This window comes from Vidua macroura, chromosome 4 (genome assembly GCF_024509145.1).
Source record: "Vidua macroura isolate BioBank_ID:100142 chromosome 4, ASM2450914v1, whole genome shotgun sequence".
NCBI classification, from domain to species: domain Eukaryota; kingdom Metazoa; phylum Chordata; class Aves; order Passeriformes; family Viduidae; genus Vidua; species Vidua macroura.
The window spans coordinates 31,172,557-31,187,492 of NC_071574.1; the positions used below are offsets into that span (position 1 = coordinate 31,172,557).

General features: G+C 38.0%; 1 protein-coding gene across 1 annotated transcript in view; it reads right to left on the minus strand.

Annotated features, from left to right (window-relative positions):
* Nucleotides 1-921: 921 nt before the first annotated feature.
* DCHS2 (dachsous cadherin-related 2) overlaps nt 922-14,936 on the minus strand; it is a 107,028-nt gene continuing 93,013 nt past the window's right edge. The window contains exons 17-21 of the mRNA XM_053976327.1: nt 13,462-13,613; nt 10,508-10,638; nt 8,757-9,043; nt 5,932-6,070; nt 922-4,549 (exon numbers count right to left, since the gene is read on the minus strand). Coding sequence (XP_053832302.1) covers nt 1,923-4,549; nt 5,932-6,070; nt 8,757-9,043; nt 10,508-10,638; nt 13,462-13,613 — 3,336 coding nt within the window. The 3' untranslated portion in view covers nt 922-1,922. The remainder of the gene's footprint in view (nt 4,550-5,931; nt 6,071-8,756; nt 9,044-10,507; nt 10,639-13,461; nt 13,614-14,936) is intronic.

The following is a 14,936-nucleotide window of genomic DNA, read 5'->3' on the forward strand; positions in this document are numbered from 1 at the left end:
TTTTCTGTGTAAAGCATTCATTCTTCTACTGGTCCCATGCTGAAAAGGTGACCCCTCTAAGGATGGCATGTGCTCATTGCTCACCACAGCAATAGCTGCCACTTGCCCATGACCATCTGAAACTAAAATCAAATTAGCGAGGTTGTTGACTTCACAGAAAAGGTAGCTCTGCGTGCCTTCTGATATAACTGCACAGAAGCGAACACCCAAAGAACATCTTTCAGTATATGAGAAATTACTTTACAACTCCAGACATTTAAGTTAAAGCCAATCAGGCTGTATATAATATAATGCCAACAGGCAGAGAATAATATTCATTCTGAAATAATGTCCTTAAGCTGAATCTCTGGTTTTAGATTTTAACTGGGAAGGACTCCCTTTTTTTGCTTTCTTCTCACTGGCACAGTTTTTTGCCTGACTACAAAACTTACTATCTCCTCTTCTTTCTTAAAGTAAAATTAAAATAAAATTTGTCTGTCCCAATGAATTTCTAAGCTACATCTTGTTTCTGATTCCATGGCAGTACAAAGAACAAATGCCAGCTTTAAAAGACACTCTTGCATAGCATCATGGAATCTGTTGCATGTGCAGGCTGTACAGTGTCAGTGTAGCCTCAGAAACAGGATCTTATTCAAAGACTGGTTATGAGCCCACAGGCTGCAATTGTTGACATGCAAGCTTGAGGAAAAGCAGCCACTGCACATGTGCTACTGATCCCACAAAATCACTCAGACTAACCACACTGCATGCTTTCCCTCCACCTGTTAAGACCCATACAATATATATACCTCTGTACACATCCAACTTGTAGCACACTCCTGGGTACCAATTAGACCCTTCTTATAGCCCTGTTTTAACACGCGTGATGCAAAGGACTTTTAAACGTATATTGAAGAAAAAACAGCTATTCTAGATGTATTGTCTGTGTATTTTATTGATCAATATACAAGCATATACAGCATGTGTATGTGTCTGGATATACATACGTACACAAAATGCCATGTGTATGATACATACAACAAACAAGGCCAGATTAGCTGGTCTTACATAGATCTTTGGTTCAGCACAGAACCAAAGACCAGGGTGAAGGCATACAGAACTGTAACAACTGTTCTTACAGCTGCCTGAGCCCCAGGGCACCCTCTGTAATATGACAAAAAGACAATAGGTATCTACTTGAGATCTAGTAAGAGAGAAAATGGTTGCTTTTATCTTACTACTGGTTATTCTGTTTTCCAAAGGTGATCCATTATTCAAATTATTGTGACTTGCTGGCTTTAAACCAGGAGATAAACAAAAGGTGCACAGAACCTGCTGAGTGGGTTCCACAGCACAAAGATAGCCAAGAAAGCCCACTGAGGAGCCATTGCAGATGATGAAACCACACCAGGCCAAACAGATCTTTGGGACCCAGAGGTTGAGATGTGGGAAACCCGGGTAAACACTAGAGAAAGAGCTCAGTAGGAGTCCTTGTTTTATCCTTTGCCCACCCCCACATCTACTGTACTTACACATCCCTCCAGTACTCTCCTCTAACCCCACCACAGAATCAGTCAGAACCCACCAGTATGCTAACAAATGTTTTCCACAATAAAGAATTACTTCCATTCATTTGTTATTAATGTACTTTATAAGAAAAATGGTAAAATTGGCCAAATTGGTTATCAGGCACTTGGCTGTGTGTTTTACATAGGAAACCATACTTGTGAGTTGAAAGAGAAGTGTATTCTCACAGTGTATTCTGGGAAGAACAAGAGGTATAGTTACCAAATTTCTGACTGCTTTATATTTTAACTTTTTAGGCTCATGAAAACAGAAAGAATACTGGTGATGCAGCTCTGACAGGCATATTTTGCTGTTAAAAAGTAACAAAATACATTTTAAGCCATATTTTTTACCATAAAATATTGCCAGTTAATAACCTAGACCTGAATTTCTTCCTCTGTTGCAAGTTCGTAGCTTGGATCAATAAGACATGTTCCTATCATTTTGCCATCAGACACTATTGGAGAAGCAGAAGGTGTCTGCACGGTAAGTAAAGACAGAATAGGAGAAAATCTGGGGGTCATGGTTAGTGGAGGGTATCCGTGATTATGGATAATGGGAGAATAAGAGTCTTTATTAAAAGCTTGCCCTGATGTTATATTTGGCATTCTTGGGGGCACTGTCCTTATGCCAGGCTGTGCTACTGATGTTATCAAGGGAGGAGGGAAAACAAGAGATTTCTTCTCCTTAGAGAAGCTGTGAATGTGAACATTTTCATCTTTCAGTTCTGCAATATCATTAAACACCGAGGCAAGAGGTTGAAATCTGGGTTCACAGCTAAGCACAAAATCCCAGTTATAACCACCTCTGAGATCCTCATCTGAGGTGCCAACAGTTGCAAGCAAATCATACCCAGAGTCTTTCCTGTCTGACATCAGGACATAGTCTCTTGTGAGGTCTGTCATTATGCCTTCCTCCTTTATTCCAATTTTCCTAAGTGTTTGAGACAAGATTTTATGTGCATAGGCTGTGCCACAGGCTTCTTCTCTGCTTTCTCCTTTAATGGTCTGCATATTCTCTATGCTTTGCATGGTAGCTGTGACATCTGTTTCTCCAGAATGATAGGAGAACTGATCAGACTCTCTTGGGATCCCCGAATCTGGCATCTGCGAGCCGTGCTTGCTCAGTGCTGAGCCAATGCTTTTTCTGCAAGGATACTCGTAGATCCGTTTGATTTCCTCATCCTCTGCAGACTCACCTTCAGCAGAACCATGGCCACTGGAGTCTGAATGCCTGCAGGAGACATCATCATCTTTCCCCTCTCCGAGTCCAGCTAGGCTCAGCCATTTTGCTATAGCACCCATGGGAAGCATACTGCTCTCAGTACTTTGGATTTTCTGGCAGTCCTTGTCTTCTCTTATTGAATTCACATCAGCAGCTGAGGAGGATACTGGGGTTTTTTTCACACAAACATTCATCAGATCTTTCTGCTTAAGTCTCAGAGTAAGTGTGATAAGACTGATGGCAAGCAGCAGAAACACCATCAGTGAGATGGAAATACTCACTGTCAGGCTGTGTGCTGACACAGTGGGATCACTCTCAGGAGAATTGGAAACATTTACAAAAACAGTGCACGCTGTGAACCTTGACACAATTTTGGGGCTATGAGCTCTTACCAACAATTTCAGAGTATCATCATTCCTTTTGATGTCATTCTTCCTTCTGTGAACAGTCTGAGTCAAATAAATATTGCCACTGGTTTGATTCACAGAAAAGAATGGAGAAGGTTTTAGAAGGGAGTAATGAACAACTCCATCCAGTCCACCATCACTGTCTGATGCTGTCACTCTACCAATCAACTGGCCTGCTTCATTCTTATCAGGGAGATCAAAGAAATAATGTTCTTGTGTAAACACTGGGTCAAATTCATCTCTCCCCTCAATATCTACCTGAACTGTAGTGGTAGCCATTGAATCACCTTTGTCTTTTGCTTGGATTATGAGACAGTACCTATTTTGACTTTCATAGTCAAACATTTGCTTTGTATGAATATCTCCTGTTAAAGGATCAATGGAGAACATGTCATGGTCTCTAGCAGCTTCACGATGAGCCAAACATGAAGACTGAATGGAATAGGTAAGGTGCCCATAGGAGCCTTTATCAAAATCCAATGCACAAACAGTACACACAAAAGAAAAGGTAGGCAGATTTTCACTGACAGTGCAGCTCAGACTGGGAAACAAAAAAAGCGGGGCATAATCATTGTCATCTAGGACACTAACAAGAATAACAGCAAAAGCCATATTTTTTACATCAGTTCCTCCATCTGTGGCTTGGATAACCAAAGTGAATTTCATGGTATCCTCATAATCCAGCAGTTTCATCAAATTTACATATCCTGTTCTACCATCCAAGCCAAAATGCCCTCTGTCATTTCCAGAGATGATAGCATAAGTGATCTCTGCGTTAGTGCCTGCATCACAGTCTTTTGCTGAAACTTCAGTGATGTGACTGCCTATGGGGATGCTTTCTTTGACATGAACATGATACTCTGGGCTGCTAAATACTGGAGGGTTATCATTAACATCCAGCACAGTTATTAGCACTGTAGCAGTTGAATTCAAGGAGGGTGTTCCATGATCAGAGACAAGGAGAACCAACTGGTGAGAAGCAGCTGTTTCCCTGTCAAGAGCACTGCTCAAAACGAGACTGCCGACAAGTTTGTAGGATGTTTCCGACTCCACAACGCTTGTTTCTATGGAGAATAAATTCTCAGCATTGCCACCAATAACAGAGTATTCAACAAACGTGTTGTCATGCGTCCAATCACAGTCGATGGCTGAGAACAGAAGGACACTTTCTCCAACCGAGGCATCCTCACTCACACTGAGATTGTACAGAACCTTTGTGAAGCGAGGGGCACAATTATTGACATCTTCTACATGCACCTCTATGGAGGTAACTGCACTCAGGGGGGGACTGCCACCATCTGTAGCTTCTATCAGGAGATGAATAATGGAAATATTTTTCAGCTGCATAACTGGTTCCATGGCAAACAGTGAACCTGAAAATAAAATAGAATTAACGAAAGCCCACACTTCACAGGCAAATAAATGCGATTCCAAAAGTTGATTCTAAACAGTCATATTTGAAAATGACCCAGTTGTAATGGCTGTACACAACAAAATTACTCTCTTGCATCTGGAGAGTAGTGGGTCAATGTTTGGATGAACATCAGTCACAAGTGGCAATCCTCAGGGGTCTGGGACCAGTACTGTTTAATACCAGTGACATAGACAGTGGGATAGAGCGCACCCTCGGCAAGTTTGCAGATGACTCCAAGCTGAGAGCTGCAGCTGACATGCCTGAGGGATGGACCTGGACAAGCTCAAGAAGTGGGTCCGTGAACCTCATTAAGTTTAATAAAGATGAGTGCAAGGTCCTGCACATTAATCAGGACAACTTCTGATATTGACAGAGAGTGGGGAAGGAAGGGATCAAGAGCAGTCATGTGGACAAGGACTTGGGGGTACCAATAGATGAAAAACTGGACATGACCCATCAATGTGCACTTACAGCCCAGAAAGCAAATTGTATCATGGGCTGCACCAAAAGCAGCATGGGCAGCAGGGAGAAAGACATGGTTCAATCCCTCTGCTCTTGTTAGAGTCCAGCTGGAGTGCTGCATCCAGCTCGGGAGTTCTCAGCAAAGAAAGCACGTGGACCTGTTGGAGCAAGTCCAGAGGAGAGCCATAAAAATTATCAGAGGACTGAATCCCCTCTCCTGAGAAAAGACTGAGATAGTTCAGCCCAGAGAAGGCTCCAGGGAGACCATATTTTGGCCCTAAAGAGGGTTTATAAGGATGGGAACAGACATTTTAGTAAGGCCTTTTGTGATAGGACAAGGGATAATGGTTTTCAACCAAAAGAGGGTAAATTCAGATCAGATATGAGGAACAATTTTTTCAGTGAGGGTGACGAAACACTGGAACACATTGCCCAGAAAGGTGGTGGGTGCCTCATCCCCAGAAACATTCAAGGTCAGGTTGGACAGGATACTGAGCAACTTGACCTATTTGAAGATGTCTCTGCCCATTGCAGGGGGGTTGGACTAGATGACTATTAAAGATCATGTCCAAACTATTCCATGATTTTAAGAAATCATAGCTAATGCTGTGAAGGCAAGACCTCCTCTCAATGACGCAGTATCAAATACACATACTGCATTTAGACCAGAATAAATACGCACGGTTTGGGGACAAACTGAGAACTCCAGTCTTTGATGCAATAGCTCCCTACTGATAATGGCAGATTTAGCAAGAACACGATGGACTTTGGCTACCACAAATTTCCAGAACTCAAGTAATCACTGGCAACAGGTGAGAAAGGAACAGAACTCTTTGATTTATACTTAAAAAGTTGAACGCATAATCCATGCAGACTCACCATTCTTGTGATCAATGGAAAATCCCTCAAAGGAAGAGAGGATTTTATAGGAAATCATTCCATTGTGTTCAGAATCCCTATCTATGGCAGAGAGCGTCAGAACAGTGGCATCCATAGAAATGAGCTCTGGCAAGTTCACCTGACATATAAAACAAAAATATAGCTTAATAAAATATCTTAGATATTTTAAAAATTGCCTTTATTTGATCTTATTAGTAAAACTCACACAATTCCCAGATTTGGAAGAAGTTTTACCCACCCATTTTCTTCTGGGAGAAAACCAGAAGGAGTTGAGATATTGAAAACTATGCCTTCAATATGGCCAAATTTCATAGTAAGTTTTAACCAGTAGTAAAATCCATCTAGTTCAATATGAGAGCAAGTTCAGAAAAAAAAAATCATTTTTTTCAAGAGTATGGACTGCAACTAAAGGCTTTTCCCCTTGCTTTCAAAACCCCCTTCATTTCCATACATGGAATACAGTCTGCAGTCTCTGGAGTATATGACTGAATGCTAAAAGAGCCAATATGTGCACCCTGAAAACTCCAGCACTAGAGCACTTTAATTACCACTGGATTATTCCTAGAATTTAACTTTTCAAAATGCTTCTTTTTTTTCTTCTAGAAAACCAAGAAAGTCCATTCCCTTTTTAAGAATTTTCATTGTTTCAAGTCCAGATACAGCACTTTTGTGACCAAAGTTTCCTTCCACCTTATAAATCCAATTTCAAATGGACAGTATGATATAGCAGCTACCTCTGTCATAACTTGAAGTGTTAGTTTAAGTAATTTAAACAGAGAGATTATATGTATATAATAACCACATACATATATTAAACTATATATGAGGAGCATAAATACAAAAACACTTGAAAGAACAATAAAAGGGTAAAAATACAGGATGATGAATAGGAAATTATACATATCATCAACCAAAAGAAGCAGTGTATCTTATTTGCCAAGCAACACATCAAAACATCAGGACTGTGGAAAGAGAAGCTCAGTAGTTTACATTAAAATAGTAAATAAAGCTACACTGTTTTGAATCAATTAATAATGCTCTCTACAATGTCTGCTCCAATCTACAAAAAAAAATTCTAGCACTTGCACAAGCAAGTACTTGCCTAAACTACTCTCCAAAATCAGACACATATGAGGACTGAGGAAAATAAAGGTCTAAAAATCACTTGAGCATTAATAATGCATTTTTGCCAGAATGTAGATTTATGATTTTTCATGGGAAATTTACACAAATTCTGTCCACTCAGGCACCCAAAAGTTTCAGAGGTGCCTACCGTTTGTCCCAGAGGTATCTAAGTGACTAAACTACTGTGCCTGCAAATGCTCAGAGGTAGAAAATTCTTTACTAGGCCAAATGTTTAGACTTCTTTCTTTACTAAAACTGTCTGAGACTTACAAATGGAGCATTATTAAAACCAAGTCTTCTGTGGTGCCTCATATTTTTGGCTCTGAGGACATCACCACACACAAAAAGCACCAAGTCAAACAGCTCAGTTCACAGGATTGCAGAATGGCTGGGGCTGTCGGGTACCTCCAAGGTGTAATCCGTCGTCAGAGTAGGGCCGCCTAAAACAGGGTGCTCAAAACTGCATAATGCTGAGTTTTGAATATCTCCAGAGACAGAGATGCCCCAAACTCTCTGGACAACCTGTGCCAATGCTTAATCACTGTTAGAGTTTGAAGGGGAAAAGAAAGTTTCTTGATGTTTAAACAGAACTTCTTGTACATCCATTTGTGCCCTCTGCCTCCTGTCCTGTCACTGGACACAACAGAGAAGACTTTGATTTGCCAATCTTTACTTGCCCACACTAGTATTTACACAGATTGGTTAGACTGAACCTCTTCTTCCAGAGGCTGAAACATTTCTTTACATAGAGGGTGGTAAAGCACAGGAACAGTTTTCCTCAAGAGGTAGTCAATGCCTCAAGCCTGTCCATGTTTAAAAGGCATTTGGCCAATGCCGTTAACAACATGCTTTAGCTTTCGATCAGCCCTGAAGTGGTCAGGCACTTGGACTACATGGTGATTGTAGATGCTATGCACCCCAAACTATTCTATGACTGAATGATTCTATTTTATATATGCTCCACTTTCTTTAGTCTCCACTTTTCTTTATGGCTCACAGTTGTCCATAGTCATGAAAAGATTTGTTTTCACTGTTGGACAACTTCACTTCTACAACAGTACCAGTTCAAATGCTTGTCCAGAAGTCCAAAAGTCTGTACCCTCCTCATTCTCAAGGGATGTTGGAGAAAACTCATATCCTTCACTCCCTAGGTGAGTGCCATTGCCATATGGCAGCATTACACATTGCAAACTTTATGTGCATCATCTACCACAAGGGCAATTGCTACACCTCTGTGGAGCTGTGTAACTGAAAATGAAGAAATTCATGCCATAGTAACTGGGCCAGTATAAAGGTACCAACTTGTTTAGCATTCTTTCAAAAGAAAGAAGTTCTGAACACTGGACCCTGCTCCCCAAACTGGATTGGATTGTATCCAGTAACTCCTAGTGATGAATGCATGGTTTATGAACTAGCATTCGCACTAATTGCCTTCTGAAGACAGAAACCACAAACATTGAAACTGAATAGTTTCCTCAGTCCTTTTAGCAGAATTCGTAGGAAGGGCCTTGAGGTCCCTAGAAGAGCTCTGCTCTGTTTCTGCTCAGTAATAGTTTGCAGAGCCCTTTCTTCTCAGTGCTCACATGCATTCAAAGACAAATATGAACAAGCACTCCTACTATTTATCATCCTATATGGAAAGATACCACATGCTGATTGTTCATTTGCCATGTTCCCACCTGATAAAAATCTTGAGTAAACACTGGAGGGTTATCATTGATGTCCAAAACAAGGATGGTGAGTTCTGCTTCTATTTGATGCACAGAATCTGAAACTATGATATGTAGTGTATACACAGCAGTTTCTTCAAAATCTAATGGTTCCACCACTATGATGACACCAGTGTGTTGATCGATGGCAAATTTCATTTCAGGACTATTATCATAAATAAACCCAAACTGAAGTGCTGGCCTGGAGTCTGCATCACTTGCTGACACTTGAGTCACTATAAAACCAGGCAGGGTATCTGAAACAATAATTTTGAGAATAAGTCAGAGTTAAAAGATAATGTTACAATTTCTGAAGATTTTGCCTATTTTGTAATATTAGATCTTGGATATATGTAATCTTTCAGTGTAGCTTTTGATGTATTTAAACTTTGTGGTTTACAATAATCACAATACCCAGAAAAGCTATGGAAGGCATAGTGTATTTCTTCAAAGATATGTGCTGTATCCCAATTTTAATTTGGGCTTTCTTTAGACTTTCCCAAATCCAATATAGTCATAACAGTTTCTTCACCAGCAGCAGGAACATACATGGTTTTCCACAAGCATTTAGGTGGCATGTATTTACTGAACAATGCCACAAGAATATTTACTGAGGCATTAGAGACTGCGATCTGTGTAGAACCAACAAATGCAATTCTGGAGTTTTTCCAAATGAGGAGAAGGCCCCTAGAGAGAAAGAAGGCCTTCAGACAGACCTACATGGCACGAAAACATGAAGAGATCAAGGTATAATCCTATGAGATTAAGAAACTGGATACAGACAGCTTTTGTCACGTACCAAAGATTGCAAACTGAACCTATTAGTGATCATTTCACAAAGCCTGGAACTAACAGAAGCTAAACCATTCCTCATTTACATGCCTTGAGCATGAAGCCTCAAAAATACTGTGCCATGTCCTAAAGCAAGTGTTCTTAAAGAGAATACAAAATACTAATTAAGTAACCAGTAGTTTACAGCTGCTGTGCATCTATGAATTCTGTACTTGTCATTACCAGTGGCAGGTAAATTTAGGAAAGACTAAAATATATCAGAAAAGGCAAACTTGGTATATTTTGTTAACAGGAGTAGTGGTGTTTCTAGGTTTTCTGCTGTGTATCTTAATGCATTCACATGTAAGATGCCTGTATTTGAAAATTACAGACCCAGGACTCAAGTTGTGCAGATGTTGAGCTAATGTCACACAACACACAAGATGCATGCTGGGATGAGAACTCAGGAGGTCCCGAGTCCTTCTCTTAATGATCATCAACTGGACTTAGCTACAGAGTTTGAGTAACACTTCATTCAGTTTTATAGGAAGTATTTCTTTCATCACAATGAAGTTCAAAATGTCTCATTTCTAGCAATGCTGGTTTTAACACCAAACATTTTTATTGGAGAAGAGCAGAAATCAAAGACATATGAAGAGTACAATACTGAAAATGAACAGATTCAAGTTGTATTTCTGCAGATTTTTCCCTCCTCCTAAATAGCCTATGGTTTTATTCCAAACTATTCACAATGTCTAAAGATTAAAAATAATGACTCTGCAAATAAAAGCAGATCACAATTTACTTTGATATTCCAGCTTTAATACTATCCATTATAATCTTTACTACATTTGTTTGGTTACACAAATCACCAAAAGCACTACATCATTATCTGAGAATTCCTAGCCTTAGGAATTAGGAAGGAAACTTAGCTGTACTTTCACACTTACTTTCTGGGACCTCCACTTCACCTAGTGGTTGGACAACTGGAACATTGTCATTAACATCTAACACTTGTATCCTCACAACAGCTGTAGCAGAGAGTCTGGGGTTTCCTTTATCAGCAGCTTGTACAACCAACCTACAATTAAAAGAGGCACTAATTGTCACTTTTGATCAGAAATCACAGAATTATCCACCACTGGTATAAGCAGGGGAAATTTTAAACCCAAAAAGAATAGCTATTTCTGCTCCTCATTGCAACTCTTAAATTCCATCTTTCTTTCTGTAAGGTTGACTGTGCACAGTTTTACTTTTTGGTTTTGCAGGAAAAATGTCCAGGAGATTCTACATGGCAAAAGAATGGTAAAATCATACAAAGAAAAGGAAGTGTTCATCTGTACTCAATCCAATTTCATACCAAATGTAAGTGCTAAACAAATCTTTCAAATAAGACACAGTTCTCTTGTTGGTAATTCAGAGCAGGAATTAAAACCTTAGTACTAAATTTGCAGGAACTTGACTCTCTTCATTGTTTATAAAGGGACAAAAGGGATGTGGAAATTGGAAAACACAAAAACATCCAAAATAATATTCAGCCAGAATGCCCACAGATACAGAGTAGCCCTTCTATTACATTATAAATTCAAGTGATAAAGTAAAACCCTGAATACACGCACCATTTGACAATGGCAAAGTTCCCACTGATTTTAGTGGGATCAGAATCTTACTGTCAGATTAGAAGAGTTTTGACTTTACACTTCCATTTCAGATCTGCATAAGGATGGCTTGTAAATTCTGTGAACAACCTTTTCATTTCCACAATGTAGCAAAGAAAATGGTAAGCAGCAACATGATAAACACGGATAAAAGGTTTACTCTTCATGGGAAGCAGCTTCTGATCAATAAAAAGCAAATGTAAACTGAGATTATTTGGAAGACTTTACCACTTTCCAGTAGGGAAGATTCCAGACACGAATTCAAAATTAAATCTAACTCAACAGATGATTAAAAAAAAAAACCAAAAAAAAAAAAACAAAAAAAAAAAAACCAAAACCGAGCTCAGTTAAAGGATATACAGGTCAAAGCTGAGCATCTCAATTAAATGTTTTATGTACTGACAACTGTTTTCATGTTGCAACATATTTTTTTTTTTGCCTCCCCGAAGATCTTCTAAACACTTTATTTCTCCATCTTTCTTCTAAGTAACAGTTAAAAAGTGTCAAATACATATTTTACTTCCTAAATGTTCACTTGACAATATGGAATACCAAGGCTGTAACTCAAGCTGTGGCTTGAAGCATTTCCATTCCTTAACCACACCAGCTCTACTCTGGGTATCCTTGTGGTTTCTGATCCAACAGAAGATAAGTTAAATTGCAGGCTAGTATTCAATCAGTGACCATGCATAATTCCATATAGAAAGTGTATTTTTTCTAGAATGAATATTGGTAAGGTATACATATGGAAATATTTTACTAAAAATAATCACTTTCTTAGGTTTCAGGAAAAAAAATCCTCTCATAAAAACATTTTAGCCAAGGCATTAAAATTAAGGTTCTGTCAACACTTTCATTATAAGCCCTGTTGTAAGGGACTTAGAACTTCTGGGGATGAAAATGTTCAATTCAGATATATAAACAACTCCTTGCAAACTGGAAAGAAACAATGGTAACATTTTGACATCAAACAGGAAATAGTTTTGAAAGCTTCTTTTGCTGTTCACTTTTCACCTAACAATATACAGATTAATAACTTCTTTTAGAGAGAAGGAATATGAAGCCACAGATTCCCTGAACAAATTGTCAAACTGAAAGTCTAGAATTCAAACATAGATACTGAAATAAATCAGGCTCCCATTTAAAGAGATATATGAGAATTATTATGCTCCCATGTTCAACATTTCACCAGCAGTAAACATCCTTCCTTTGAAGGACTTATTCTAAGTGTTCTTTTAAAGTACTAGTCACAAATAAAATGTATTATGCTATTTAAATTTTTGAAAATCAGAATTGATGTTTTTGATTCAGTGAAAAACTGAAAAAAACCCTCCAGATTAAGTGTCCCATGTATTAAGTTAAAACAAAGTATTTTGAGGACATTATTATCAAATCAGCCTGATATTAAAAACTCCCCACATAGTCTGTCGATATTCTTGGATGTGGTTTTCTACAAGATATTTGCATTCATAAGAATTCTTATTGGATGTTTAAAACTTTGAGGTCCCACAGGACAGGAAAATGTGCAAATGTTTTAACTGATACCACAAGCAGATGGAAAAAAAAAGTAGCTTCTACTGACACATACACAAAAATAATACTTTTTGTGGAGATTGCAGTACTTAAAATAGGTCTATTAATGAATTTTCATAGTCATATTTTCTCTTCAAGGCACTATTTATTTGCTTTCTAATTCCCATTATGGAATAACCCATAAAGAAAAACTGTAATGTCTACTTGACCATATTTATTCAGAGTTTCAGAAAAACTGGAAAAAATTAATACTTAGTACCAGACAGGTTATAGATAGAAACAGTTTAAAAAGAGCCTTTATCACATTATTGAGTAGAGACTTTGAACTATTTAGCAAATAAAAATGAGAACATATCCCTATTTCTTGGATTTGAGTGTTTTCACTGTGTCTTCATAAAGTACATGTTCCAGAGAGTTATTAATAAACTAAAATCCAGGAACTGTCATTGTTCCTATAGTGAATAATCACACTTATATCATTAAGTGTTGTCATTGATTAAACTAGACTATATTGCTTTCTCTAAATTTGGTAACGACACAAGAATCTATAGTACAAATGGGCAGCTTTAGAGCTGTTCTCAGTGCTGCCTGGCTTGCACCCAGGTTCTGTGGATAATGGATATCAACAGGAAATGATGAAATATGTAAAATGAATATTCTCAAGTTAGATGAGACAACAGGAATATATTTTTATGAGAACCTTAAATACAAACCTGTAAGATGAAGTATTTTCATAATCTAGGCCCATATTAGTTGCTAGAATTCCTCGTGCTGAATCAATCAAAAATGCTGCATTTTCATTACCAGATACAATTGAGTATTCAGTTTCTCCATTCAGCCCACTGTCAAGGTCAGTTGCAAATACCTGTTTGTGAGCAAACCTGAGGCTTAATTAAAAACAGTAGAACGTAATTTCAGAAAGAAAACCCTTATACTACAGTCAGATATTTCTGATTACTTTCCTTTCGACTGCACATATTTAAATAAATCATCATTGTCCCCAGCTTGAGTGTTGTGTAAGGTAACAAAATCTGCCCATGAACTGCAATGTGTTGCACATGAATGAGTAATTTGAAATTCAGCTACATAAAGCAGTAGGGCTGAATGTAATAATTTTACTATTAGGTTGCTGTTTAGAATGCTCTCTCTGTTGAGCACATAAAAATGCACTTTCTCAGTGGTACAGGACTAACATTTATAGTATAGCTGCTATACAAACAAATGATAAAATAATTAAACTACTAAGTTTTCAGAGATTTCATGGAATAGTTCATTAATTACCTTTTAAAAATACCAACCAGAAAATGTAAAAACCAAATCTGTAAAGATTTGTCAACAGAATAAGGAACAGTCAGCAGCAGTGAACAGGTTTCTCAAAGAGTTCTCTCACTCTTTGAAGAGTCATCTTTGTATTTTTTTGGTTGCTGAACAAGCATTATAATGAGTCTGGGATCCAAAACATAGCAGAGACAACTAGTCAGATTGAATAAAGGAAAAATAATAGAATATATTCTGTCATAAAATTTTGATTACACATCTGGCTTGACTGCCTTTTGATTTTTCTCCATTCCTGGACATATGTTTCTCTAAATGCAATGTCCATCAGTTTCTAATCACTTTGCCTTGGAGGCATTTGTAGCTTTTCATTTATTTATTCTCTAGAGAGGGAATATCTTTAGTACCTAACATGACCCTCACCGTGACCTGACTTGCAATGCAAGAACATGTACTGAGGAAATTATGTGTTCTTCTAGTCCAACTGATGTCTTCTTTTGCTCTAACACAGCCAGCTGGAAACATTTTGGGAGAATGGACCCATTCAGAGGAAGAAGTGTTTGCACATTTAAATTAAGACAAGCTGCTCTTTAGGCATCAGATTTTAAATTGAACACTTGGGTTTGACTCTACTAGTCTGATGAGTAGAAAGTATTCTTTTTATTGCTGTAGTCCTTTCAGTAGAAGCATTAATACAAGACCCAGCCTATATTGTAACCAGAACCACAGTTTGAATGGTAGTTTTCAATTGCTTGAAGATAGAAACAATTTTTTTTTTTAAAAAGAGAATTTAAATTCCAGGTGCACAGTTATCATGAAAATACAGAATTCTCTTTCAGTTCAACAGACCTGAATGAATGATCTGATCTGAAATATGGTCTAGAAAAAAAAAGAATAATGTAATATTTAAGAT